The 27,635-nt window shown below is 67.1% G+C and overlaps 2 protein-coding genes across 6 annotated transcripts; one reads left to right on the forward strand and one right to left on the reverse strand.

The window, feature by feature from the left end:
* The first annotated feature begins 380 nt into the window (after nucleotides 1-380).
* On the forward strand, nucleotides 381-5,573 carry DCAF15 (DDB1 and CUL4 associated factor 15). 2 transcript variants are annotated; one of them, XM_062179525.1, is made up of 13 exons: nucleotides 381-537; nucleotides 1,677-1,774; nucleotides 1,862-1,997; nucleotides 2,083-2,189; nucleotides 2,491-2,630; nucleotides 2,719-2,889; nucleotides 3,604-4,044; nucleotides 4,283-4,374; nucleotides 4,460-4,588; nucleotides 4,659-4,744; nucleotides 4,825-4,929; nucleotides 5,030-5,145; nucleotides 5,241-5,573. In XM_062179525.1, the coding sequence occupies exons 1-13, from the start codon at nucleotides 406-408 to the stop codon at nucleotides 5,294-5,296; spliced, it is 1,809 nt and encodes a 602-aa protein (XP_062035509.1). In that variant the 5' UTR covers nucleotides 381-405; the 3' UTR covers nucleotides 5,297-5,573. The 2 variants fall into 2 exon arrangements, with proteins under 2 accessions (XP_062035509.1, XP_062035508.1); XM_062179524.1 differs by having other exon boundaries at nucleotides 5,030-5,573.
* On the reverse strand, nucleotides 5,573-27,635 carry RFX1 (regulatory factor X1). Of its 4 annotated transcripts, XM_062179519.1 has the most exons (21): nucleotides 27,368-27,635; nucleotides 22,416-22,802; nucleotides 18,001-18,110; nucleotides 17,733-17,804; nucleotides 17,149-17,256; nucleotides 16,329-16,445; nucleotides 15,400-15,486; nucleotides 14,198-14,292; nucleotides 10,826-11,228; nucleotides 10,291-10,472; nucleotides 9,765-9,884; nucleotides 9,555-9,670; nucleotides 8,978-9,096; nucleotides 8,788-8,897; nucleotides 8,535-8,686; nucleotides 8,177-8,274; nucleotides 7,500-7,649; nucleotides 7,193-7,401; nucleotides 6,912-7,065; nucleotides 6,778-6,823; nucleotides 5,573-6,678 (listed from the first exon to the last, which is right to left on the reverse strand). In XM_062179519.1, the coding sequence occupies exons 2-21, from the start codon at nucleotides 22,741-22,743 to the stop codon at nucleotides 6,509-6,511; spliced, it is 2,946 nt and encodes a 981-aa protein (XP_062035503.1). In that variant the 5' UTR covers nucleotides 22,744-22,802; nucleotides 27,368-27,635; the 3' UTR covers nucleotides 5,573-6,508. The 4 variants fall into 4 exon arrangements, with proteins under 4 accessions (XP_062035503.1, XP_062035504.1, XP_062035506.1 ...); XM_062179520.1 differs by lacking the exon at nucleotides 16,329-16,445; XM_062179522.1 differs by lacking the exon at nucleotides 22,416-22,802 and having other exon boundaries at nucleotides 27,368-27,633.

Consider the following 27,635-nt stretch of genomic DNA (forward strand, 5'->3'; position numbering starts at 1 on the left):
GATTCCGGCGCCTCTGGACCGCATAGACGGTCATCATCCCCCGGCCCGGAGGCCTAGGGTCTCCATGGAAACCCAGCAGCCACAGCGGGGGCGTGACGCCCGTCGAGACGAACAGGTGTCTGCTCCTATCCGGATAAAGTCGTCTGGGCGAGGAGAGCAAACTGGGCTTATGATTGGTGCGTCCTTGCGGGAGGGCGGGAATAAGGCGCCGCGCCGCCGAGGCTGTTACCGTCGCTTCCAATCAAGAGCCGAAACAGCCTTGACGGACAGGCGTAGCGGGAAGAGGCCCCGACTGCGGGCTTTCGCCCAACCGGCGGGCAGCCGTCCGGAGACAGGGCCAATGAGGAGGCGGCGGGGGTGGGGCGAAGGGGCCGGTTGCTCCGGAAGTGGAGGGAGGGGGTGAAAATGGCGCCCAGCTCGAAATCGGAGCGGAACAGCGGGGCCGGGAGCGGCGGCGGCGGCCCTGGGGGAGCCGGGGGCAAGCGGGCAACGGGGCGACGGCGGGAACACGTCCTCAAGCAGCTGGAGCGGGTCAAGGTGAGGCCGGGAGCCCGGGAGGCGGGCGCCTCAGAGGAGGGAGGCGGGAGGCGGAGGGAGGGAGGGCGTTCGCGGGGTGCGGGCTGGGGGCGGGGCCCCGGGTGGGGGCTCTGAGGAGGGGGCTGGGCGAGGCCCCGGGAACGGGGCTCCGATCGGGGCGGCGGGGGTTTGGGTGGAGGGGGCTGGGGGCGGGGTCCGGGGAAGGGGCCTGGGCGGGGCCCCGGGGAAGGGGCTCGGGTGGCGGAGGCTGAGGCGGCTGGGGGCGGGGACCCGGGCTGGGGGCTTGGAGTGCGGGGACCGCCGAGGCCGCAGGAGCGCCCCAGGGGCCGCCCGATTTTTCAGAGCCGCTCGTGGAGCCCGCTCGCCCCATCCCCCGGCTTTGGGCTTCGGGGCTCGGGAGCTCTTGGGGGCGTGGGGTTCCCGGTCTCCTGTCCCGGAGCCCCCCGATTGGGGCTGGGCTTCCGCCCTCAGAGCATGGGCTGCCTCCCCCATCGGACTGGAAGCTCCCATGAGTGCGCGCTCCAGGCCGCTGCCGCGCGGGGTGTGGATGTGGGGGGTTTGTATCTTCCCTCCTCGTTCCCCGAGGACAGAGATGGGAGTGTCCCGGCCAGTGGGCAGCGGCTGCTGCTCCCCACTTGCTGTCTGGGAGCTCCCAGGGCAAGGCGAGCCCCGCCCCCCGGCTGGGGAGCCTTCCCGTCCTGTCCGCCAGGGACCTCAGCCGGCCCTGCCGCTTCCTCCATCGGACTGAGGGCTCCTTGAGGGCAGAGCTGGCTCCCAGCAGCCAGGGTCTTGCCTCCGCCATCAGACTGGGGGCTCTCCCAGCAACTAGGGCCTTGCCTCTGCCATCAGACCGGGGGCTCTGGAAGGCAGGTCTTTGCCTCCACCATCAGACCAGGGACTCTCGAAGACAGGGCTTTGCCTCTGCCATCAGATTGGGGGCTCTGGAAGGCAGGGCCTTGCCTCCGCCATCAGACCTGGGGCTCTGGAAGGCAGGTGTTTGCCTCCGCCATCTGCCTGCACAGCAAGACTCAGCCCCCCAGGCAGGACGGGAGAAGGGTGGCCGCGGGCAGGTGGCTGCCGTGTCCCCACGGGGCCAGCCTAGCGGTGCCCTGAGCCGCCCCAGCCGCCCCATCCCCTAGATCAGCGGGCAGCTGTCCCCTCGCCTGTTCCGGAAGCTCCCGCCCAGGGTCTGCGTGTCGCTCAAGAACATTGTGGATGAGGATTTCCTCTACGCGGGGTGAGCGGGACGGAGGGTAGGGGCGGGGGCGGTTGGGGGGCGGGGGGGGGGGTCGCGCTGACCCACCCGGCCCCGCCCCGCCCGCAGCCACATCTTCCTGGGCTTCTCCAAGTGCGGCCGCTACGTGCTCTCCTACACCAGCAGCAGCGGCGACGACGACTTCTCCTTCTACATCTACCACCTGTACTGGTGGGAGTTCAACGTGCACAGCAAGCTCAAGCTGGTACGCGGGCCGGGTTCCGCCCTGCCGCAGCCCCCGGCCCGCCCGCACCCCCCTGACCCTGACTGACCCTGAACGCGCCGCCCAGGTGCGGCAGGTGCGGCTCTTCCAGGACGAGGAGATCTACAGCGACCTGTACCTGACGGTGTGCGAGTGGCCCAGCGACGCCTCCAAGGTCATCGTCTTCGGCTTCAAGTGAGACTGGGGGGAGGGGCGGAGGCTGAGGGTGTGCCCGCCCCCCGCGCCCGCTTGGCCAATATGACTCGGGCCCGGGGGCGGAGGCTGCGGGTGTGCCCGCCCCCATGCCCACTCGGCCAATGAGACTCGGGGTAGGGGCGGAGGCTGCGGGTTTGCCCGCCCCCTCCCATGCTCGGCCAATGAGACTCTGGCCCGGGGGCGGAGGCTGAGGGTGCGCTCGGCCAATGAGACGGGGCGGAGGGTGGAGGCCGTGGCTGGGCGGGCCCAGGGGCGGAGGCTGAGGGTGTGCCGCCTCCAGCACCCGCTCGGCCAATGGCATGCTCATGAACATGATGATGATGAGTGACGAGAACCACCGGGACATCTACATCAGCACCGTGGCCGTGCCGCCGCCGGGCCGCTGTGCCGCCTGCCAGGACGCCAGCCGGGCGCACCCAGGTGAGGGCGGGGGCGGGGCGGGGGCTCCTGCGGCCCGGGCCCGGGGCGGGGGGCGGCGAGTGAGCCCCGTGCCCGTGTGTTGCTGCAGGCGACCCGGGCGCGCAGTGCCTGCGGCACGGCTTCATGCTGCACACCAAGTACCAGGTGGTGTACCCCTTCCCCACCTTCCAGCCCGCCTTCCAGCTCAAGAAAGACCAGGTGGTGCTGCTCAACACCAGCTACTCCCTGGTGGCCTGCGCCGTCTCCGTGCACGCGCCCGGTAGGCACCCCCCCTCCCCGCTGCCACGCCCGCGCTGACCCCCGCCCGCCCTGGGCAGCCGCAGGCCCCTGGCCCCGAGTCGCCTGCTGGAGGTCAGGGCTCCCAGGGCTTGACGTCGGGGTGCAGCCAGCATGCGACCCTTGGGCTGTGCAAAACGGAACGGAAAAGTGGGTGTTGGCGCAGGAGCCAGTTTGAAGTCCGGGTGTCCTGGGCCCACTTCCGGTGGATTTGCGTGGGGGTCCCGCCCCATGCCTTTTGTGCAGCGGCCTGTGTGGGCCCAGCACCCGGGGTCGGGGAGGGGAGACCCGGCCCAGCACCTGGGGGTCAGGGAGGAGGAGGACCCAGCCCGGCACCTGGGGGTCGGGGAGTTGGGGGACCGTGCCCCCACCCCAGCGTACAGACATGCGCAGATGCGGGGCTGATGGCGATCGGGACTCGGGCGCCTTTCGTGCAGCAAGAACTCCGTGCCCTAAGAAAGGTGCCCGCTGGAGACCCGGTAGGACACTGTCCCCGGGACAGCCTTCAGTGACCTGAGAGGTGGCCCGAGGATGTGCTAGGGGCCAGGGCCGCTGGGAGCCGGGAGCCCCCGCCTGCACTGCTCGGGCGGCATCAGCTCACTGTGGGCTGTGTTCTCTCCCTGGGGGGCGGGGGTCCCTCGGGTCAGGGGCTCCAGGGAGCATCCCACTGACTGCTCCCCCATCTCCCCGGCTGCAGGTGACAGCGACTTCTGCCAAGTCCTCTACGACCACACAGCCTGCCCCCCGGCCACCCCTAGCCCCCCGGGACCCCGGAGCCCAGAGGCACCTCCCTCCGCCCCCAGCCCCTGTCCTGAGGCCGCCCCCGCCCGGCCCTCCGGGGCCCCCGAGTCCTCGCCTGCCATGGCCAAAGCCAAGGAGTTTGTGGCCGACATCTTCCGCAGGGCCAGGGAGGCCAAGGGGGGCGCCTCTGAGGAGACCCGGCCGCCCCCCGGCCCAGGACCCTCCGGCAGCCGCTGCCGCCTCTCCTCTGAGCCCCCCGCCCCATGTGCGGAGGCGGCAGCGGGCGCCCGGGACAGCCCGCCCGCGGCCCAGGCTCCAGCCCCAGAGCCCGGCTACGTCAACTACACCAAGCTGTACTACGTGCTGGGGTCCAGTGAGGGGCCCGAACCCGGGGACGGTGAGCTGGGGCCTGCGGGAGGGGCGGGACCCATAGAGTGTGTCGCGGCAGGGGTGGGGCCTGTAGGAGGGTTGGGCCGGTGGGGGGCGGGGCCCAGAGCTGGTGAGGGGGGGGCCTGCGGGTCCGGCCGGAGACAGAGTGGCGAGAGGGCATGTGGTCAGATGGTGAGCTGCGGTGGGGGCGGGGCCTGGGTCCCCTCCGCCCTTTAACGCCCGCCCCCCTCTGCCCGCTGCTCCAGGGTTCGAAGACGACAAGATCTCGCTGCCCTTCGTGGTGACCGACTTGCGCGGCCGCAACCTGCGGCCCATGCGGGAGCGGACGGCTGTCCAGGTGGGTGCTGGGGGCTGTGGGGCCCACCGGGGGGCGGGGCAGGGTGGAGGCGTGAGCCCCTCGCGTGCCCCCTCGCCGCGCCCAGGGCCAGTACCTGACGGTGGAGCAGCTGACGCTGGACTTCGAGTACGTCATCAATGAGGTCATCCGCCACGACGCCACCTGGGGCCACCAGTTCTGCTCCTTCAGCGACTACGACATCGTCATTCTGGAGGTGGGCGCCGCCCCCGCGCAGGCCCCGCCCCGCGCAGGCCCCGCCCCTGCCTCACCCTCCCTCCCCCCAGGTCTGCCCGGAGACCAGCCAGGTGCTCATCAACATCGGCCTGCTGCTGCTGGCCTTCCCGGCCCCCAGCGAAGAGGGCCAGCTGCGGTGAGCGGGGGCCCTGGCTGGGGCGGGGGGCGCCCGGGTCCCCTCCCTGCCCCCCAACGCTCTGTCCGCTCCTGCTGCAGACCGAAGACCTATCACACCAGCCTCAAGGTGGCCTGGGACCTGAACACCGGCATCTTCGAGACCGTGAGCGTGGGCGGCCTCACCGAGGTCAAGGGGCAGACAAGGTGAGGGGCGGGGCCGGGCGGGGCGGGGCCGGGCCCTTGGGCCCCGCCCCCAGCCGCTCACTCCTGGTGCCCCACCCCCACCCCCGTCCACGCCCCGCAGCGGCAGTGTGTGGAGCTCCTACCGCAAGAGCTGCGTGGACATGGTTATGAAGTGGCTGGTGCCCGAGAGCAGCGGCCGCTACGTGAACCGGATGACCAACGAGGCGCTGCACAAAGGTGGGCGCGGGGCGGGGCCGGCTGGGGGCGTGGCGATCATGCCTGGGGGCTGGGCCGCACAGAGGCAGTGTCCTGAACACGCTGGGCCCCCACAGGGTGCTCGCTGAAGGTGCTGGCGGACAGCGAGCGGTACACGTGGATCGTGCTGTGAGGGCCGGCGGCTGCCCCCGGACACGGACACTGCCTCCAACTACCTCCGCGGCGCCGCCCAGCCGCCGGCCTTGCGGGAGGGGGCGGCGCCTGCAGTCTGGACGCTCGTTATTTATGCCTATTTAAGTGGGAAAGGGGCCCGGGGAGGGCGCCCATACCCCGGAGCCGCGCGCGCGCGCGCCCCAGCCCCCTCCCCCAAAGCCGCGCGCGCCCTCCCCGCTTGGTCCTCTCCGTGTAATAAATGTTGCAGCCCCTGCCCGCTAAGGGCCCGGCGGCAGAAGGCAAATGTCACGTGGAGTTTATTGTCTTAAGAAAGGCTACAAAACGTAGAAAACAGCTGGGCGCTGCGCACGGGCACGTGCGGCGGGGGACCCCCGCGCAGCGCCCGCGGGCGCCCACACAAGCGGCTGACACGACACGGCACGGTTCCCTTCGTTTCTGGGTTTTTCTTTTTTTTCGTTTTTTTTTTTTTTTTTCCATAAACATCGACCTCACGGGTTGAAAACACGAAGAAAACTGGGACAGATAAGGCCATGATGGTTGGAAAGAAAATCCAAGTTACCGGCTCCGCTGGGGCGGCGCTCACGACCACTCACACACTAGTCACTGCTGGGGAGGGGGCGCGCAGCGCGGGGGCGCGGGCGGGGATGGAGCGCGGGGCAGGTTCCGATACAAAGCAGCGGCCGCGGGGTGCGGAGCGCAGGGCGGGCTGGGGGCACGGGCCCCTCCGACCCCCCCAACAGCCGCTCTTTGGAAGCCAGAGGCTGGGGGACCCCCTCCCGCCAGCCCCCCCGGGACCGGGCCGGCTCTGGAGATGCCGCAGTGCCCACGGCTTTAATTGCACTTATGCCGAGAAGGGGGAAGCGGTGGGGTCGCTGGTGGGGGGGGGGGCGGGGAAGGGGGCTGCTGCTGCGGCTGCCGGCGGCAATGGGGGGCCGTGACGCCCACCTGCGTGCGCCCTGTGCAAAGCCAGCAAGCAGAATAAGTTAACAGTCCGGGGGAGGGGGCCTGCCAGCCTGCCCCCGGGGCGGAGGGGGTGCTGCGGCCTTGGGGGCACCCGGGCACAGCGGCGGTTCCTAAGGCACTGTCTCGTCTTCTGTGTCGGTTTGCAGCTGCGGCCCCGCCCGGCCCTGTGATTGTGCCGGCCCCCGGGGGGGGGAGGGAACTGGGCCCCCCCAGGAGCTGGGGGGGGCCCTGGCGTGGATGGGGGGGCTTAGCTGGAGGGCAGCGCCGGCACAAACAGGCCGCGCGCGTCAGTCCGAGCCAACTTGGCGGGCGGCTGCAGGGCCTCGGGGCCGAGCGCGGGCGATTGGCCGCCGGCTGCCAGCGAGATGTCCTGCGGCAGCTCGTCCTCGCTGTCCTCCTCCTCCTCCTCCTCCTCATCTGGGCACAGGGGGCGGGCGCAGCTCAGCGGGCGCAGGGCACCCCCCTACCTCCCAGCCCCGCACCTGCCACTCCGCCCGCCGCCCCGCTGCTGCTCACCTTTGTCCGCGTCCAGGGGGTTCAGCGCCGTGGTCAGGTTGGCGAACTGCGGGGGGCAGACGAAAGTGAGGGGCCCGCCGGCCCGGGGCCCGCCCCTGCCCCCCCCTCCCCCCCCCGTGCCCCACCGCGCGCACCTCGCCCATGACGGCGATGGGGGTCTCGCCCTTGGCCTGGGCCACGCGGTGCTCGATCAGGTAGTACATGTACTCGTCGTAGAGCAGCCGGATGAGGTGGAAGGAGCCGAAGCTGGCGGCGCTGCGCAGGGTCAGGTCCCGGATCACCATGGAGCTGGGGGCAGGACAGAGGCGGGGCGCGGCTGAGTCCCGGGAAGGCGGGCGCGGCCGCCCCGCCCACGGGGGCGTAGTCCTGCCCGGCCCCGCCCCGCCCCGCCCCGCCCCGCCCCGCCGGCGCGCACCTGTAGAAGGACCACTTGAGGAGGAAGAGCTTGGCCGCCTTGGGGAAGCCGGCGCTGCCCTGGTAGGGCTTGAGCACCTGGCTCACGACGCCGTCCAGCCAGGCCGCCCATTGCTCCAGCGAGTTCTGCTGCTGCAGCGTCACCTTGAAGTCCTGCTCCAGGCGCTGCACCACGCGGTCCTCGCAGCGGCACACCCACGAGGCCTGCTCCTGCGGCACGGCGGGCGGGCGGCGCCCGGGTCTCAGCCGCCCCGCCCCACCCCGCCCCCGGACCGGCCCCAGGCCCCGCCCCACCCCGCCCATCCCACCTGCACGTTGGCGAAGTCCACGCGGTTGAGGTCGCTCAGCATCTGGTTGATCTGCGCCGTGTTCTGCAGCACGGCGCGCGCCGCCTGCGCCAGGTGGTTGAGCGACGTGTAGCGCCGCAGCGTCTGCGCGAAGGCGCCGGCCGCCGCCACCTGCGTGCAGGGCCGGGGTCGGGCTTCCGCGGAGCCCACCCTCCCCCCCTTTCTTGGTGGGGGTCCGAGCACGGCGGGTCCCACCCAGGGGCAGCTTTACCGTGCCCTGGCTGGCGCTGGCACGGACTTTACTGCAAGGTCACCGCGCCGGGCATGTATACAGTAGGTGCTCAATGAGTGCAAGCGGAGCGGACACCCGAGTACAGGAGCCGTGCCCAGGCAGGGCTCCCTCCGGGCTCCGCGCCTCCGACTCGCCGGCTCGGGGCGCCTGCGTCCCATATGGGCGAGGCCGGGCTGCTGACCTCGGCTCCCCGCTCCGCGCGCCCGGGCAGCCACGGGGGAGCCGTGCGGCAGGTGGGCGTCCTCGCCCACAGCCTGGAGCCCTCGTCCGCCCGCGGCCAGCCCGTTCTAGCGAGGCCGCCCTGCAGTCGGGTTGCATTTTCTCTCCGGGGCAAGCACGGGTTGGGGGGAAGCGGCCGCCCCCAGCACGCTGAGAGCAGGGCCGGACCTCAGGGCGCCCCCCGCACCTTCACCCGCAGCATCTCCTCCGGGATGTTCACCATGGCGTGGGTGAGCCAGCTCTCCAGGCTCTTGGCGAAATTCCGGATCGCTTGGGTCAAGGCACCTGTGGGCCCGGGGGAGCAGGGTGGAGGTGGTGACGCAGGGGCGGGGCCGGGGCGCAGCGCTCATTGGGGGTGGGCGGGGCTGGAGGTGCGGCCAGAGCACTGGGTGGGTAGGGCCGGGCCGGGGCGCTCAATGGGGGTGGGCTGCAGGAGTGGGGTGGGCAGGACAGAGTGGGCCACAGCACTGGGTGGGCAGGGCAGGGGCGCTCACGGGATGGGCTGCAGCACTGGGTGGGCGGGGCAGGGGGGGGCGGGCGCTCACTGGGGATGGGCCGCAGCACGTCCGGGATGAGGATCTCCACCAGGCCCTGGTAGAGCACGTTGTCACAGCGCTTGGTCCACTGCAGCACGGGCTCGAACTTGGACAGCAGCACCAGGCTGGCCTTGGGTAGCCGCTTCTCGGCCTCGTCGTGCCTGCGGGTCCCCAGCCCAGCCATGGCAGCCCGGGTCACACGCGCAGGCAGGCCCCTGCGACCCGCGCCCCCCGCCCCGACGCCCCGCCGCCCGGCACTCACACGGCCAGCGGCGGCGCCTCGCTGGGCTGGCTGAGGTTGTACCGCCAGAAGGTCTTCCACAGCGTCTCCACCAGCGTGAACTGCAGGTTCACCATGACGTCCACGATGGCCTGCGGGGGGCGGGAGGCTCAGGGGCATGGGCGGCGGTGGGCGGGGCCTCCCGTGTGCCCGGCCCGGCCCAGCCCCCTACCTCACAGTGCTCCCGGTACAGGAGCTGGAAGGCCTTGATGTCCCCGGGCCCCACGCCCTCGGGCAGCGCTTTGCCCTGCAGCTCCAGCTCTGCGAAGTCGGGGAGCGTCCTCGAGGCATCTGGGGGGTAAGAGACCCGCTTACCCCCAGCCCCACCTGCGCATCCCCCCTGGGGCCCTCCCATGACATCCCGCCGTGGCTCCATTCTCCCGCCAAGGGGTGCGGGGGGGATGTCTCAGGACGAGGCAGACACAAGTGCTAGCCCCCCGCTCCTCTGCTGCGTGCATCCTTAGAGCCCCAGGGTTGGCGGGAGCGGGGCAGTGAACCACGGCCGGTCACACAGGGCGTGCCACCTGGACCCTACAAACACCGCGCACCCCCACACCCCATGCCTGCCTTCCCGCGGGGGCTCTAACCCCAGGGATGGCTGGAGGCCCTCTCCGGGAGTCCCGCCCCAGTTACATCGCCAGCTGATGTCTACGAAGCACCTGCCAGTGGTTGGGGCTGTGGGGGTGGGGAGAGGGAGGTCACTGCGGCCCGGCTCCGCCCCCACTTGCGTATGCCCAGGGCCTGCTCACCCAGGAACTGCTGGTACTGCTGGACCTGGGCGCTGATGTCCGCCAACCCGGCGGCTTGGGGCTGCCCCGCGGCCACACCGTTCGTCATACCCTCCATCTTCTGGATAGGCTTGAGCCTGCGGGGGGGCGGGGGCGGGGCCAGGTGGGTGGGCGCGGGGGCAGGGCCTGCGGGGCGGGTGGCCCTGCTCCCGGTGGCCCCACCCCTCTCACCTCTGCTTCTGCGAGAAGGGCTGGCCGCGCATGGCCATGTGTTGCTGGTCCTCCATGAGCCGCAGCAGGGGCGAGCTGGCCTTGATGCGCAGGCCGTAGTAGTGGTACTTGGAGTTGCCCCTGGGAGGGAGGTGGGTGTGACTGCCGGGCTGGCACCTCCCCCGGGGGTGAACAGAGAACCCTCCCTGCTCCAGCACCCTCCCCCCAGCGCTGGGAGAACAGGGAGAGTGGACACTGGCACCAGTGAGGAAACTGACGCTCACTGGTCTGGCACTTTGCTTGAATGAATGAATGACAGAACGAACAAACGCACGCACAAGGTGGCACCTCGGCTGGGACTGGGTCCCGGCGAGGCGCGGCAGAGGAAGAGGGGTGGGCTCCGGAGATGACTCCTGCTGTGTGTGTGCACCCCCCACACCGCCAAGGTCACCCTAGACGGCACGCTGGGGGGTGCTAAACGCCGAGGGGGAAACTGGAAGCGGGGCAGGTAGAAGAGCGAGCGCGGGGTGGGGGGGGCGGCCCCCACCTGGTGCCGAGTCTCCGCGTGCGCAGCCCCATGAAGACAGAGCGGATGAGCTTGCCGAAGGAGGCGGCGTTGACCGGCTCCAGCTTCTGCTCCTGGCAGTGCAGCAGGTAATGGCAGTAGAGGGTGCTCCGCGGCAGGCTCACACCCTCGGCGGTCTCATAGTTGTCCAGCAGCCACTGGACCTGGGGACACGGGGGGGGGGGGGAGGACAGGAGAGGGGCGCTCGGGACCGCTTCCGCATCTGCGTCCTGAGCGCTTGTGGCTGCCCGCCCCCCATCTCCCATCAGATTTCACTGCTCCCCAGAAACCAGAGCCCACGGAACCTTCTAGAACTACACTGTCCGATTCCGTTGCCACTCACCTCGCACGGCTATTTAGACATGAAATCTGTATGAAAAGCCACGTTGGAGCCCCAGTGTGAATCCTAGGGGCTCTGATTGGGACCCAGCTCCCTGATTCTGCACGCCTGGGAAGGCAGCAGGTGCTTGGGCCCCACCGCCCGCCCGCCCAGCTGGGGTCCGCCCCGGGCACTCACCGTGGCTGGCGAGGCACGGGTGGTGTGGGAGTAAGACTGGCTGGCGCTGCCCAGCACGTAGCCGCCTTGGATCACGTAGGTGCCTGCTCCGCCGCCGCCCCCTCCGCTGCCACCGGCCCCGGCGCTGCCGCCACCCCCGCCGCCGCCACCGCCACTGCCACCTCCGCCGCCGCCACCCCCGCCTCCGCCACTGCTGCCGCCGCCGCCGGACCCGCTGCTGCTCGCGGAGCTGGCGACGACCTGGCTGCCGGACACGTACATGGGCACGGAGCCGCTGGGGGCCACGGCCTGGGAGGTGGCGGGGGTGCTGACCTGGGCGGCCGTGCCCGCCGCCTCGTAGTAGCTGGTGCCGGCCGGCTGCGTGTACAGCGGCGTCTCGGGGTAGGGGTAGGTGCTGGAGCGGCTGGGGGGAGAAGCAGAGGGGAGGGAGCAGAGGGACATGAGAGCTGGGCGGGGGCACCTCCACAGGGCCAGGGGCGTTCTAGGGGGGTGGGGGGAGGAGGCCGTGTTCCCCAGATTCTCCCAAGCAATGCGCCCAAGAGGCAGGGCTGGGCCAGGGCAGAGCGCCCTGCAGGTCTCCCACGGGGGTGGCAGGGACCCGAGCACTTGCACGGCCACCTGCAGTCTCCTGAGGTCTGCATTAATGGGGAGTCAGGACTTGAACCCGGCACTCTGCTGTCTATGGGATGCAGACGCCCCGCCCTTTGGATTTCTGGAAGGTGGCAGGTGGCACCGGTGGGCAGTGCCCCCGGCTCAGGAGGGCTCTTTGGAGTGGATTCCTGGAGGAGGTGAGACCACGAGGCTGGGGGGCACTAGGAGGGGTCCGGGAGCGGATTCCAGCTCCCTGCTATGTGCACCGTGGGAGGCCGCAGGTGGGGGCTCAAGTACTTGGGCCCCTGCCGCCCACGTGATGGGAGACCCCAGGCTGGAGCTCCTGGCTCCTGGCTTCAAGCTAACCCAGCCCAGCTACTGTAGGCATTTGGGGAGTGAACCAGCAAAAGGAAGATCTCTCTTATTCTGTCTCTGTCACTTTGATTTTCAAATAGCTAACTAAATCTTTTTTTTAAAAAAGAGAGAACTTTGGGCTAAGAATTTAGCCTAGCAGTTTGGGGTGCCAGTGGGCGTGCCCCTGTCCTTAGTCACGGTGCCTGGGTTAAATGCCAGGCCCCAGCACCCGGCCCCACCCAGACCCTGGAAGGCAGCGGTGATCATGCATGGAACTGGGCTCCTGCCACCTGCGTGGGAGACCTGGATCGGGTTCCTAGCTCCTGGCTTCAGCCCAGCCCAGGATCGGCTATTGCAAGCACTTGTGGGGTAAGCCAGCAGGTGGGACCTCCCTCTCTCTCTCTCCCTCTCAAACTAAAAACTTAAAAAAATATATTTTTGGGGGGAGGCAGAAAGAGAGAGAGAGAGAGAGATTTTCCATCTACTGGTTCACTCTCCAAATAGCCCCAACAACCAAGACTGAGCCAAGCTGAAGCCAGGAGCCAGAAGCTTTTTCTGGGTCTCCCACGTGGGTGTGCAGGAGCCCAAGCACTTGGCCCACTTCTGCTGTTTTTCCAGGTGCACCAGCAGGGAGCTGGATCAGAAGTGGAGCAGCCGGGACTTGAACCTGCACCTATATGGGATGCCGGCACTGCAGGTGGTGGCTTTACCACAGTACCGGTCCTAGGTACAAAAAACTTTTAAATCTGTGCATAATTTTAAAAATAATAAACATGTTCCGTGAACTTTTTGAAGACCCATGATGGAAAAACACACTTTATGGGGAAAAAGACTTATGCGTGGATTTCAAGACTTGGCCCAAAATAAAGGGGTCTTCTCATTCTCTCTTTCCAGGCCCCTGGTACAGGTGAGCGTGGGGAGCCTCTGTTGTGGCCAGGGCCACTTGGATACTGATGGCATCATTCATAGGCTGTGGGCCATACAATACTATCCGCCTAAAAATTATCCTGCTGGGGCCAGTGCTGTACCATAGAAGGCTAAGCCACTGGTGCAGCACCAGCATCCCATTTGGGCGCCGGTTCGCGTCCCGGCTGCTCCACTTCCGATCCAGCTCCCTGCTATGGCCTGGGAAAGCAGTGGAGGCTGGCCCAAGTCCTTGGACCCCTGCACCCATGTGGGAGACCCAGAAGAAGCTCCTAGCTCCTGGCTTCAGCCTGGCCCAGCCCTAGCCGTTGCAGCCATCTGGGGAGTGAACCAGAGGATGGAGGACCTCTCTCTCTCTCTCTGTATCTCCACCTTTCAAATCAATCAATCAATCAATCTTTGAGGAGCCACCCAGGCCCCAGCACGAGGCTCCACTCTGCCTCTCATCTCCCAGGGCTCCATGGGGGCTGGCCTCCTGTTAGGAAGCCCTCCCTAGCCCCTGCTGGCTTGGGTCCATTGGTCAGTGGGAAGATTGACAGCTCTGAAAACCAATCGGTGGCACCAAAATTTAGCTGGACGCTGGCCCTGAAATTCAGGCACTGGGACCCATGTCCTCCGGGGGCAGTCGGGGACAAGGCCAGGAAAGCTCACACACAGGCAAGGAGCATCAGAGACGACTCCTAGACACAACTGACCCCAGGCAAGAAAGCAGCCGCAGAGTCCGGCCTGAACCAGGTCTGGGACGTGGCATGGGCCTTGACAGGAGCTGCACGTGGAGCCGTGAATGCCGCCCTGTGCGTGGTCCCAGGGAGCGGGAAGTCATCCACGTCTCAGCTGTGTGTGGGTGGCAGGGGTTGGGGGGGGGGGTGGTCCCCACTGCCTCCGTCCACACAGGAGTGCAGCGGGTCAAAGCCACCTCTCGTAACACAGGCAATCCCGTATCAGGGCGCCAGTTCCATCCCTGCTGCTCCGCTTCCTGCTAGCATGCCTGGGAAGGTGGCCGGGTGCTTGGGCTCCTGCACCCACGTGGGAGACGTGGACCACCAGGGGTCGTGCTGAGAGACAGGTGGCTGGGCGGAATGAGTTCTGGTCAAAGAATGGATCCAGCTCTCTGCTATGGCCTGGGAAAGCAGTGGAAGATGGCCCAAGTGCTTGGGCCCCTGTGCCCACATAGGAGCCCTAGAAGAAGCTCCTGGCTTCCCATCAGTCCAGCTCCGGCCACTGCAGCCATTTGGGGAGTGAACCAGTGGATGGAAGTCCTCTCTCTCTCTCTGTCTCTCCCTTTCTCTTTCTGTAACTCTGCCTCTCAAATAAACAAACAACTTATTAAAAAAGAAAAAAATAATATTCCCTATTACTTTAGCTTTGATAATTTTTCAAACAGGCCAGGCCCAGAATCTAAAGCCCTAAGGGACACTGGGGTGTCTTTCCCACCTGCTGGGCCCGCTGCCCTAGGGCAGGGAGGGTCCTGGGCAGATCCCGAGGCGCCCCTCCCCCACTCACATGGCGCTGGCTGTGTAGCTGGCGTCGCCCCCCTCCACGTATTGCACCTGGCTGGCATACACGTGCGGCACAGACACCTGCTGCAGCTGCTGCACCTGGGGGTGGGGGCAGGGCAGGGAGGGTCAGGGGCCTGGCGGGCCAGAACTCTGTCAGGGTAGCAGGGGGCAAGATGGGTGGGTGGGGATGACCCCCTGACAGGGTCCTTCAGCCTGCACAGTCAGGGGCTGAACCAAGCACGCGGACAAAGTTGCTGCCCAGAGCTGCAGCCTGGATCCGCAACGTCGGGGTGCCTGAATGCTAGGGGTCGGGCATGCGAGACTGACAGGGGCCTCGAGGCGGGGCCTGGGAACGGTTGCTTAGGGAGGAAAGGGGTCTAAAATGACTGATAGAGCCTTCGGGGCCCCTACCTCCATCCCCCAACCCCCCTCCCCCCTGTGCAGGGCAGAAACCAGGGCCTGGCTCAGGCTTTGATAGCCAGAGCCAGGTCCCCCAGAGCCTCCGGCCGGGAGGAGAGGGCGTCTACGGGGCACACAGGGCCTGGCGCCCCGCCCCCGCCCGCCCCCCCCACCCCCGGCCTGGGGCGTCGGCCACCTACTTTGAGGGCTGTGGCGGCCGTGCTGAACACTAGCACGTGGGGGACTCTCTGGATGCTGGCCCTCCGGTCGGGGCTGACCCGAGCAGGGAGCCCAGGCAGTGGCTCCAGGACCACTTTCTGCGGCGGCAGGAGCAGGTGCGGGGGCAGCGCGCCCACCAGCTCCACCCACTGCTCGGCGCCGCCCGGCAGGTAACGGGGCGGCGTGGGCCGGGGCTCTCGCTGCTCTGCCTTCCTAGCGAGAAACTGACTGCCTGAGGTCTAGGGGACAAACAAGAGACACTGGCAGGTCACCAGCGACCCTGGTCCGCCGCCGCTGCCGCCCTGCTGCCTCCGGGAGGGGAGGGGGGACCTGCCCCCCACCCCCACCCCCAGGGCCAAGCCGGAAAGTTGCAGGGTTCGAGTCCAAAGCTCCCTCTCTTAGCAAAACCTGGGCCCTGAGCTGCCAGGTGCCAAGGGTGTGTGTGTGTGGGGGAGAACCGAGAGCCCCGCCCAGGAGGGTGCCTGGCCTTCCCTGTGGCCACAGGGGGCCTGGATCCCTCCTGCCCTAGTCCCCAGCCCCGGACCAACCCCACTTGGCCTTAGGGTAGCTAGGGGGAGGGGCACGCACCTCCTGAGCCACGTGGAGCCCCTGCACGGTCAGCTGCTGCACGGGGGCAGCCTTGGGCGCCTGCGGAGTGGCCTGGACCACAGACCTCTGCAGAGGGAAAGGCGAGTCAGAGGGCAGCGGTGGCGGCAGCCAGGAGGCACACACACACACACACACACACACCCCGCAGGCGCTGCCGCCAACAGCCAGGCCCTGGGTTTGCCGAAACAGCATCAGCCTTGTAACCAAGAGACCCCACTCGGTTCTCTGGCTAGTTCCGGATGTGTGTGTGTTTGAGTTCTTTCACTGCAGGGGCCAGGCACCAACCAAGCACCTTCCAAATTCATTCATGCATTGATCACTGCCCACCACCACCACCACCACTCAGCAAGGGGAGGGCCCGCCTCTGGGCTCCCACAGGTGAGCCAAGAACCAGGCAGGTAATGCCAGGGCTTAGCTTTTGCTCTTGTCCCCCATCTTTGCTGTGAAGCTGCAGTGGGGTCCACCCTGGGTTGGGGGTGGGTGTATGGGATTTGGGCAGGGGGGCTCTGGCGCTGGGCAGGAAGACCTCTGGGGGGGGGGCTCCTGCTTTTTTGGAGAAAGATCGGGGTGGGGGGCCTTTATCAGCTTTCCCCACAGGCTGGGCTCCCCCACCCCGTCTTGTACGGTTGGAATCTCACAGCCCTGCCTCTCAAGCTGCACTGGCCAAGAGATCAGGCAGGTGCCTGACCACCCTCCTGCCCCACTCCCCAGAAGGCTGGGCCGCTCAGCCTTGGGCAGTGGGACCAAAGGGGCCAAGGGGAGTTCAGGAAGCGGCTGCCGCAGCCTGCTCTGCACACGGCACCTCCCACCAAGGTCCCAGCTCATCCTCCCGCCCCCTTCCTGCCCCCAGCCGCTACTGAGAAGCTTTGAAAGGAGACAAGCCCAGGAGGCGCGCCCTGGCCAGGCACCTCTTGGGTGACGGGGACGCTCTGCTGCACACCGTGGATCGGCAGCTGTGGCGGCACCGCGCCTGCGGGGGCGCCGGCCGTCTTGCCGGAGGAGCTGTTGGTCTGCACTGGGGACCGCTGTCAGGGAAGGAGACATGGGGGCATCGCTGGGGCTTCTCTGAGGCCCAGCGGGGACCCACGTGCAAATGCCAGCTCCCTGCAACAGCAGCCCTGGCCACCCCGGATGGGGCGGGGCCACTGAGGCTGGTCCTGGCGCCGATCCCCGTCCCCACCAGGCACCACCCTGAGCCCTTTCTGCTCGCTCGTGGGGACCCCACCCCTGCTAGGAGCAGGGGACCTGAGGCAGGCGCTGGGCTCCAGGGCCCCCTGTGTTCGTTCTGGGCTGAGTGGCTGCCATCACCAGCAGCTTTACGCAGAGGAAAGCTCCAGGCTCTGGGAGCTTAGAGACCAGCCCGGGGTCCCACGGGAGTTGACGGCTGAGCCAGGATTGATATCCCCGCCCCCAAGCTCCTGACTCCATGCCCCAGGAACACCTACACCCCGTCCCACTGCATGGGTGGGTTCCTGGGGGCTCCCAGATCTGCCCTGGGGGCTCAGGCTCCCAGACTGTGCCCACCCTGTAGAGGGAAGAGGAGCCAGCTCTGTTTACTGGGGTGCAGCTCCCCCCAGAGAGGAAGCCACAAAGGTATAGGTATAGGGGCTGGGAAGGGGGCACTGGAGCAGGCAGGGATTTGGAGCAGTGACCCGTCGGTCACTACAGAGCCACAGGGCCGAGCCAGGGAGACAGCAGGGGAGTGGGGCTGATGGGGCCACCACCTACCTCTGGGGGTGAGTGTACCTGCTGGGTACCGTGGACTGTCAGGGAGACCTGGCCGCCCTTGCTGCCCGGTGCCGTGCTCTGCACCACCAGACGCTGTGTGGAGAGAGCCTGGGGCGGGAGGGGGGGCATCACCGATGTGGCGCTTCAGAGCACTTGGGCCGAGCTGGGCCACGTCTAGCACCCTGCACCGGTTTGCCCTGTCCTGGCCCCCACAGTCCTGATACCGTAGCACAGACAAGGCCCCCGCTTCATGGAAGGTGCCCCCACCCCGGAGTCTCAGGACGGACGGCATCACTCATCCCTGCTGTCACTCTGACACCTGCTCCGACTGTCCACACATCCACGGGCCCTGGCCGCAGCCTTCTGGGAGACAGGCCTCCCTGTCCTGGCTGTGGGACCCCAGGGCCACTGCCTGACACAGGGCCTTGCCATGTGGGCGTGGCTGCCCAGAGCCCAGATGGGGCCACTCGTCCTGGCTCCTGGCTCGGGCAGAGTCAGTCCAGCCATGGGGGTGGGGGAGGGCTTGGCCCTCATCCCACGGAGGGGGTGGCTGCCAGCGCTGGGCCCAGGTGCGGCGGCCTTACCTGCTGGGGCACCTGGATGTTGGTGAGCTGCAGGGGTGACACGTGGCCCGGCTTGGCCTGCACCAGCAGCCGCTGTGGGGACCAGATTAGGAGGCGCTCAGCCAGGCTGGCTCCTCCAGGGAGGACTCGGCCCCCCAGGGGCGTGGAAGGTGGGCTGGGGTGAGCCTCTTGATAAGAACAGGTGAGCAGATGGCCCTGGCAGGAAGGCGGGGAGGAGCAGCCTTCACCCACACCCACGCCCCTCCCCCCAAGGAGGGCCCTGGCTTACCTGCTGGGTGCCCTGCACCTGCTGAACCACCTGCGTGGGCACGCCAGTCTGGCTGGCCGGAGAGCCCGGGCTGGCCTCCGACAGGGTCTCACTGGCCCTCATGGCACCTTCTGCGGGGCGGGGGGGTCACTGGGTCAGCTCTACCTGCCGCCACAGCCACGGCCACCACCCTCAGCCTGAGCCAGTCTGGAGGGGACGAGGTAACCTAACATTGGCTCCCAGCACAGGGTGGGATAGGGAGCAGGCCTCTTCCAGGGCCCCACCTGTCCCCACGGTCAGCCCACCATGGTGGACATGATAAGAAAGCAATCCCGCCCCCAGCCCCATGCCCCTGAAGAGCCAAGGCCACTGGGCCGCTTTTCCCATCAGAGCCAGTGTGGACGGGCTGTGCGCCGCCTACCACTCGCCCTGGGACCAAGGCACTAGGGCCGCCATCTCGGAGGACTGCTGGCTGCCCAGAAGGGAAGTGGAGAGCTCAGCAGAGCCAAGGGCACTGGCCAGTGGGGTGGCGGGGTGGGGGGAGCAGCCAGGGGCCTGCCGCTGGGGAGGCGGGTACTCGCGCTGACCACCTGCCGAGAAGGGGCCATCAGAGAACATGCCCGCTCCCCCTCCACCCTCAGCCTTCCCAGCTCCTCTGCAGGAGCCTCATGGTCTCCGGGGGCGGCTTTATACCCACAACCTTGGCGAGCCAATCCCCCCCGCCGGCCCGCCAGGCCCCTGCCTGCCCCTGGGATCAACGCCACCGCCCCAGCACCAGAGGCAGCCTCGGGTAGAGAGAGGCCGGCACTGAGGGACGCTATCAGTCTGCTGGTACGGGTCGGATTTCAGGTCCATCTCGCTGCATGAAACACGTGGTGGGGGAGTCGGGGGGCTTGCTGGCCCCAAGACCCTGCCCTAGCTGGGATGCCTGCACCGCTCCCATCTGCAGATACAGCGATGCGGACCCGGGAGAGGACGTGGCTTGCCCAAGGTCACCCGGCTGGGAGCGGGCAGCCAGGACCCGAGACCCTCTGTGTCTCTGTGTCTCCGTACAAGCACAAAACCCCACACCAGGGGTGCAAGTGCCGTCGCTGGGCCTGCCAGGGACGACGTGTGGGGGCAGGGGCACAGGAAGCTGGGGGAGGTCCCAGAATTCCAGGGTGGCCTTGGATGGGTGGGGGCCAGGGCAGGAGGGCCTTGAGACCACATCCAGAGCAGAGCCCATGAGTGTGTGTCAGAGGCAGGGGAGCTGGATGTGGGAGGTAGCCTCCCCTTGGGGCCAGCAGCTGGAGGGTCCCAGGCCTGCCTGGCCAGCTGCCCACACAGCCAATTCCAGGAGGCACCCGCCCCTCTGTTTTGCTGGAATCTTCCCCGAGCCAGGATAGGGGGAGGAGCCCGCCCTCCCTGGGAGAAACCTGACATAGCCCTGAATCACGTGAGGGGGCTCCGCACACCTGGGTGTCTGCAGGGCACAAGGCGACAGGCCCAGCCCCGAGCCGAAGGAAGAAGCCTGGGGTGCGCAGTGGAGGGCAGCTGGCCCCTGCCACCCCCTAGACCTGCTGAGACCAGGCAGCCTGCTCATGGGGTGGCCCTCAGAGTGGGCCACGCCCCTCCACCTGTCAGGCCGTGGGCGGGAAGAACAGGTCACTCCTTGGAAGGAGCAGGTGAGTCTACCCCTGGGGTCTCGTGTGTGTGTGTGTGTGTGCGTGTGTGTGTGCGGTGGCAGGTGGAGGCGTGCTACCAGGAAGAGAGGCCAGGAGGAGCTGGTGAGCCTCCAAGTGTGTGCCTCTGTCCGTGGGCTCCATTCTGGGCACATGTATGGGGGCAGGCGCAGGCTGCCCCGTGCAGACTCGGTCCCCCAGGAGTGGGCCTTGAAGGCAGGGCCCCCGCTCTCCTGGGCCCTCTCTCCGCTACCCTTCCTATCCCCAAGGATGGTGACTTCAGCCATCTGAAATCTGCTCTGATCTCCCTCCGCCTGGGGTGTGCCTGCGGTGCCGACAGCGCCCTCTGCCACCCGGTTCTGGACATGCGCTTCTGTGGACACTCCTAGGACCTCCAAGTGAGAGAGAAGCAGGGGAGAGGCGGGCAAGGCCCAGGCCACAGTTTCGTCCTCCCCAGGAGTGGCTGCTGGTGTGGGCTGTGGCTGGACGAGGGGCAGGGGGCTTGATAAGCCAGCTCCAGTGCCAGGCTGCGTTCAGGCCCAGCTCCAGGTCTGGGTCCAGAGCCCTCCCTGCCCCCACCCTCCCTGGGTCCCTGGACAGCTCCGACTGCTCCTGGCGCTGGAATCACTGGGCAGCCTGGCCAGTGTCAGTTACCCTCCCGCCCCGCCCCACCACGGCTCACGTGGCCCAGGCTGCCCTGACAGGAGACGGGGGCACTAACCCGGGAGAGGGGCCGGGGGCCAACCTCTTCCTCTCCAGGACAAATCGGGGAAGCACTGGGGGTGGCCCTCCCGGGGACAGGCTTGCTCCTGGCAGCGGCAGGAGTCGCAGGAAAAAATGAAATGCTGGGACCACGGTGACCAAGCTGCTGGCAATCGGGACAGCTGGCTCACTGCAGCCCACCCTCGTGGGTATGGGGGGCCCACAGCACGCCACCAAGGTGGCTGGGGACACGGGCCACCTCCCCAGTCCCCGCAGCTGGTCAGGGTCCAGCCTGGGTGCGTCTGACCCGAAGGCCAGGCAGTGGGGCTTCTCGCTGGCATGAGGGGTCAAGCCGGGGGTCTTCTGGGCCCTGGAGCTGTGTGCCTGCTCCAAACCCTCTCTCTGGAGACCCTGGCCCCTGAGGCATGAGCTAGCCACACCCAGGCTGACCACACAGGGACACCTCCTATGTGTCTGCCCCAGCGGGGGGGGTGATGGTGATGGGATGTGATGGCCACACCAGGTGTCCTCTGTGTCATTCCAGAGACCCAGGGGACAGAGCCCCGCCCTCCTGGTTAACAGGTGGGGGAGGGGGATGCCGGCATCATCCTATGGCAATAAGCACTAAGAGGAGAAAGGCGGGGCGGGGAGTCAGGAGGTGATGTCTGAGCAGAGACTGGAAGGAGACAAGGGACAGGCTAGCAGGAGGCCTGGCGTGGGAGCCCCACGGGCAGGGGTGCTGGGAGGCAGGCCTGAGCCTGGCAGCCCTGTGAGAGTAAGGGGCCTGGGAGGGTGGAGCTCTCAAGGCCCTTTCATGTGGGGGGTAGGGCGGAGGTGGACAGCAAGCCCAGGCCGGGGGGCTTTCAAAGAGAACCCCTGAGGGAGCTGGGTTGAGCTCGGAGGTGAGGGGACCCAGATGACAGCGGTGGCCAGGCTGGCGGGGGGAGGGCTGGATCCACCTTGTGGATCGTGAGGAAGGGACACGGCAGACCGATCGTGGAAGTGCGTCCTGGAGGCACGGCGAGCGAGCGGTGGGTGCAGGCGCCGGGCAGGGCCCCCAGGAAGGGCAGCTGCAGGGTCAGGGGCTTGAGAGAGAAGGGAGACACAGAGGGGAGGGCGGCGGGGGTGGAGCGCGATTCTTGGAGCACAGGGCAGAGGACGATGCTGGCGAGGAAGTTGTCACGGGACCCCTGGGTGGCACTGAGACCCTGGCCCTGGTGGCCCCAGCCATGTGCACACAGCCTGGCCTCAACCAGGGCAGGGCTGGGTCTGCACAGGTGGGGTAGGAGCTGGCCTCCCCGCCAGTCCTTTCAGTAAAGGGTTCTGGCCCTGAGGCCTGGCCAGCCCCGGCTGCTGGCCTTCCCTGGGAGCCCCAGACTCCCACACAGGTGCTGCTGGAAGCCTCTGGAGCGCCCTGGCCCCCTCTCTGCCCTGCTCCCCCTCGTGGCCTGCTGCCACTGGGCCACACAAACTGCCACAAGGCCTGATGACGCCCCTGGTCTGCACCTGGACCCGCCCCCTGCCCAGGGCACCCAGACGGCCGCTGCCTTGTCCCCGCCAGGAAGGAGGGAGAGGTCAAGTACACCCCACCACCACCGCAAAAGGCGCCCATCCCAACCCCGTGCTCCCCGTCACACGGCCAGGTCCCGTGCCAGCAGGAACCAGAGCAGGACGCCGGAGATCCTGTTCCCGGCCATCTCCTCCATGGCCGCCAGGGGCAGCTATGGTGGGGAGAAGATTCCCTCGACCCTATGCTCGCCCACAAACCCACCCAGCCCATAGCCCCGCTCTGCTCCCGCAGGGGAAGGAGGGAGGTGACCCCTTGCAGGCCGCCCAGCCCACCTCCCCGAAGGGTCCACCCTGGGCCCACCCAGCTGGACGCACCCCACATGCACCCTCTGAGAGCAAGACGCAGTGACCACCCCTTTACAGACCAGGAAACTGAGGCAGGCGGGCCGCCTCTGGCTCCTACAGGTGGTCTGCACACTCTGCCCCTCACGGCCTCCAAGATGCCCCACGCCCAGGGTGTTGGCCTCCCGGAAACTGCCCCCCGGCGAGCACAGGCGCACTTACCGGCGACAGTGACCACGATGTACTGCTGGGACGCGGCGGCCGGGGTGGGCGCACCGGCCGCCTGCGGGGGTGCCGGGGCAGCCGAGAGCTCCGTCACATACTGCTTCTGGCTGCCTGGCGGCTGCGCCTGGGGCTGGGGGTTCTGCAGCTCCGTGACATACTGGGGCTGGGGGGCGGCAGCAGCGGCGGCAGCGACAGGGGGCTGCGGGGGCTGGGGCGCCGCGGACGGGGGCGGCGGCGGCGGGGGCGGGGCCTGGGGCGGGGCCTGCGGCGTCTGGGATGCTTGCGGGACGGCCTGCATCTCAGTGCCATACGCTTGGGTTGCCATGCCAACAGTGGGGAAAATGGTAATAAATAAGGCTTTTTTTTTTTTTTTCCTTTCTCTTCCTTGGGATGAAAGGAGGGACGGGGCGGGGAGAGAAAAAGAAAAGAAAAGAAAAAAAAAACAACAAAACAAAACAAAAGAAAAAAAAAAAACAAGAATTAATCAATAGGCAGAGAAAAGCTGGGTTGGCTCCAGGCTCCCTGGCAATGTACCTGGGGTCGTGGCTAAGGAGGTCTGGAGCTGGGGGCCAGACCTGCCCACCCTGGGCGCTGCAGGGGAGCTGGGCCCCACAGCTCACTCCCCTAGGGGGCCAGGTGCTGCTTTCCCATGGGGCCCCCACCCAGAGACTCTCACTGCAGCCGGCTCACTCATTTCCTTGTACAACTTGCAACCCCCACCCGCGTCTGGGTCTGGGCGGGGGTGGGAGTGGGGCTGAGGCTCAGAGAGGCTGAGGTGCTGCCTCAGGTCGCACAGCAGGGAAGCGAGTGAGGCTGAACTTGAAGCACCACGGGGGTGGGGGCTGGGGGGCATTCCGGCCCCCCCAACACACACACACATCTGCCTCCAGAGCATCACTCCCAGCGGGGCTCCAGACACAGGAAGGTGTCGGGAGTCCCAAAAGCGCCCCCAGCCCAGCCCCTTGGGGCTCCAGGGACTTTTGGGGAGCCTCCTGCCCAGGGGCAACCCTGCACTTGGGTGCCCTGGGGTGTGACTCCCAAGGGAAGGAGGAAGAGAGAAACAACTGCTCACTGGTCCAAGCCCTCTGCCCGCCATGCACCGCCTCCCCACAGGAGCCATCATGCCCATTTTACAGACAGACTGAGTGAGGCTGCCGAAGGCCTCCCAGCAGGCAGGAAGGGCGGGCCTGGAACCCAGGTGTGTTTGCTACACACCCCCACCCTGGCACGGAGCTGATTTACTTCTCACAATCAACAGATGGCGCTGTCCCTGTTTCTCTTGCTGGGAGACCCAGGCAGCACCTGCAGGTGAGACCACCCGTCCAAAGCAGGAGGACGCCAACCCTGGCAAGCTAACGGAGGTCGGAACTCAGGGGTTCCCGGTGGATCCCTGCCGCCCAGGACCTGGCTCTGTCCTTAAGATCCTGCCTCAAGAGGGCACAAGGCAGGGCCGGAGGCACCCCTTGGACCTGGCTACCTCCTTCCTATGTGACTTTGGGGGAGGGCTCCGCTGCCCCTCTGTGAAACGGGGGTACTGCAGGCCTTACCACGCGGGAGGCGCAGGGGCTCGGGCAGTGCCATCCGAGCACTGGGCGAACAGTAAAAAGTGCCCAGGAAATGGCTCTGGCTCTGGTCCCTGCCCAGAACAAAGCCCCAGCTCTGCCTCTGGGGCTGGGGGACCCAAAGGACTTGGGGTGGGGGTAGCAGGTGTTTCTGCCTGCTACTTGGGTGGGCTCACTCTGCTGGATGGCACGGGCGGAGCCAGCACGGTGGGCATGGTGACTGTTTCTCACAGTCTTTGGCCCAGGGAATCCTTTGTTCCACTTGTAAAGAAGCGCCATACAAAAGTGTCCGTCTACCCACAGAGTGTACGGCCTCCCCATACACATGAAGCCTCTTTCTTTATGGTGTGGGACACATTAAAAAAAAAAGGGGGGGGGGAGGCTGAATAAATCCAGGCCATGGCAACGAATCTCCCAAGAAAAGCGCTATTGGCTGCACCCAAGGCCGGTAGCTGTGTAGGGGAATGTCGGAATCCCTTAGATTAGGGGCTGGCAGGTTTCTGGGAGGAGCCGGACAGTAAATATTTTCAGCCTCCTAGTCGGACGGCCTCGGCTGCAAGTGTTTCCCACTGCTGCTGCTGACAACGTGGACACAATCGAGCAGCCCGTGTGCCAAGAAAACTTTATTTCCGGACACTGGGAGCTCGGGTTTCAAAACAGTCTCCCCTCGATCCATCCGGGTCACTTCTATCTTGGGCGAGGCCAGCCCAGGAACACTCACTCGCTCTCATCATCTGTAGAATGGCTTCAGGCACGGGCCACCCGTGTGGGGTGTGGGAGAATTAAAATGTAAATGAGGTCGGTTTCTCTTGCCCAATGTATCCAGTTACTTTCTAAGACACCTGTCAATGATTCTCCCGCACTGTGGTCATCACAGCCGAGGCAATCTCTCTCTCTCTCTCTCTCTCTCTCTCTCTCTCTCTCTCTCTGCAGGATCCCAGGAGTCTCAGCCCTCCTGTCCAGCTTCCCGTCTTTCCAGCCAAACCGGCTCTGGCAGAGAAGGCTACAGACCCCCTGCCTCGGGGCCAGCTCTCCCCACCCCACCCCTGCCTCAGTGCATCATCACTTCCTCTGTGCAGCGAGCACACCTCTTCCTGCTTTCTCTTCTGTGCCCTCAGGGGCCTGCCTCGCCCCTCCCCTCCGTGCCTGAGTGGGCACGCCCACGGGGGCTCACGGGAGACCACCGGCACCCTGCAGAAGGCTCTGCCTGGCCAGCCCGGCCCCTGAGATGTTCAGGTTTGGGGTGCCAGCGAGGACCTCCGCTCCAAAGGCTGCCTCCAGGCCCTGGCCCTGGGCACTTTCCTAAAGCCACGGATGGGGCCACCGTCCAGCAGCTGGGACAGTGACCCCCACCCCGGCAAGCACCTGGAGTCCCCGTGTGCAGCTTCCAGGGTCCCTGATGCTAATTCACATGGCCCAGCACAAGCCGAGCCAACACGGGTGCTGGTTCGAGTCCCAGCTGCTCCACTTCCCATCCAGCTCTCTGCTATGGCCTGGGGAAGCAGTGGAAGATGGCCCAAGTCCTTGGGCCCCTGCACCCGTGTGGGAGACCCAGAGGAGGCTCCTGGCTTCAGATTGGCCTACCTCTGGCTGTTGTGGCCATTTGGGAAGTGAACTAGTGGATGGAAGACCTCTCTCTCTCTCTCTCTCTGCCTTTCAAATAATAATAAATCTTTAAGAACAAATCAGTAAAGCCACTGGGCTCTCAGTCAGTATGATAAAAATCAACACCCCCACGTCAACAACCATCCTCGTGACATCACCGCTATGCGATGCAGGCGGGGCGTTCCGAGTAGTTGCTGCACCATCCCGGCCCGCTCGGTGCTGTGACAGGAGACTAAAAGAATTCAGGAGAGCGACTGCCCCAGCCAGCTTAGAGAAGAGGCAGAGACCCAGAGACCAGCCGACCCAGCCACAGCGGGGCGTCTCTCCCTAGGCAATGACCCCTCTGCACCTGGCGGGGGGGGGGGGGGGTGTGCAGTGCGTGTTTCCCCAGCCCAGGGCCAGCCCCCAAGGCGGCCTCTCTCCTATCTCGTGCTGCGCCTTTTTCTCGCAACTTGGTGTTTCTAGACTTTTCCCTGCCCTCACCGTTACGCGACGTCCTGACTCCAGTCTAAGGAGGGGGGACCCGGAGGATGAGACCGTCCGCCGCTCCCCCAATCCCCCCATCCTCTAACCCCGATCTCAAACCCTGGGGAGCGAAAGCTGGAAACGGACACCAAGCTCACCGACCAACACAGGAGAGCCACTGCGGGCCCGGGCCCGGCTGGCATCTTGCAAAAATCTCCACCCCCCCCACCCCCACCCCCACCCCCGCCTCCTCCCCGCTCCAGGCTGGCGGGTCTGGTGGCCCCGAAAAACAATTACAAAGATTCTCCGCTGACAAACGAGGATACACGTCCCCTTCCCCCTGACCGCTGCGGCCGGCCGCCGCGCCAGCCCACGTGGCCCCGGGGACGCCAGCTACCCCAGCAAGTGACATGTGACCAGGCTGACACCAACTTGACACAAAATCATGTGTGTGCTGGCCTGGAGGCGCGGCCAAAGGAATAAGAAAAAAAAAAAAATCCAATAACAACTTCCTCAGGCGCCCTTGGCCGCCCCATGCCCAGAAAGGGGGGGCCCCTGGTGGGCAGAAGAGAGGGGAGCAGCAATCCTGTCACCTCCAGCAGGCACCCCAACCCGTCTCACTTCCCCTAAAACTCAGGACCCCGCCACCCTGCCAGGGGCTTCGAGGTCGCCAGCGCCCCAGGCTCCCAGACAGAAGGCAGGGCTGAAGCCAAGGCTAGCTAATCCCCACTCAGAACCACATTCCGAAACAGGAGCTGGGGCTCAAAGGTTCAGAGGGGAGCCACCCCCCAGAAAAACGCCTGCAGGGACTAGGGCGGGAGACCCCGGACCGCAGGAGAAGCGGACAGGGCGCCCACTCGGCCCATTTCGCAGAAGGGAAAACTGAGATCTCGGCTGCGCCAGGCCCTCCGCGTCCTAGCTCTGAGTCCTGGGGCCGGCAGAGGAGCCCAGAGGCGCAGGTGGCCCGGGACAGCCCCACCCGGCTCCCGCAGGGGGAAGCCGCCGGCTCCGCCCACACCTTTCCGTCAGGCCCCGCCCACCCACCGCCCGCTCCTTCCCATTGGCCCAGCCCCCCCCAGGCCCGCCCCTTTGCACCTCCCCATATAAAAGCCCCCCGCCCGGGCGGCGCGACCGCCACTCGCAGCCGGCCTGCGAGCGCCCGCCCCTCGCGGGTGGCGTCGCCCCGGCCGGGCCCGGGCCCCCTCCCCCCACGGCCGCCATTTTGGCCGCCCGCCCCTTCCCCCCGGGCTGTGACTGCGGCGCCGCCCGCCGCCTGCGCCCCGGCCCGGCCCGCCGGCCCGGGGCCGCCCCGGTTACCTCGGCTTCTGCCCGCTTCGGTCCGCGGAGGGGCCCCGCGGAGCTGTCGGAGGCGGTGTGGCGAGGGAGACGGGACGCGCCGGGGCCCCCGGGCTGGGCCGGGGGCGTGGGGGCGGGGGTCGGCAGGGCGCTTGTTGTTGTTGACTCGCGTTGCCGGGTTGCTTGGTCGCCACGACTACCGTGGCTATGGCGCCTCCGTTTCCCTCACCGGGGCAACTGTTGCTACCCACCCTACTGACGTCACGCGCCGGGGCGGGGCCCTGGGCGA

This window comes from Lepus europaeus, chromosome 20 (genome assembly GCF_033115175.1).
Source record: "Lepus europaeus isolate LE1 chromosome 20, mLepTim1.pri, whole genome shotgun sequence".
Taxonomy (NCBI): domain Eukaryota; kingdom Metazoa; phylum Chordata; class Mammalia; order Lagomorpha; family Leporidae; genus Lepus; species Lepus europaeus.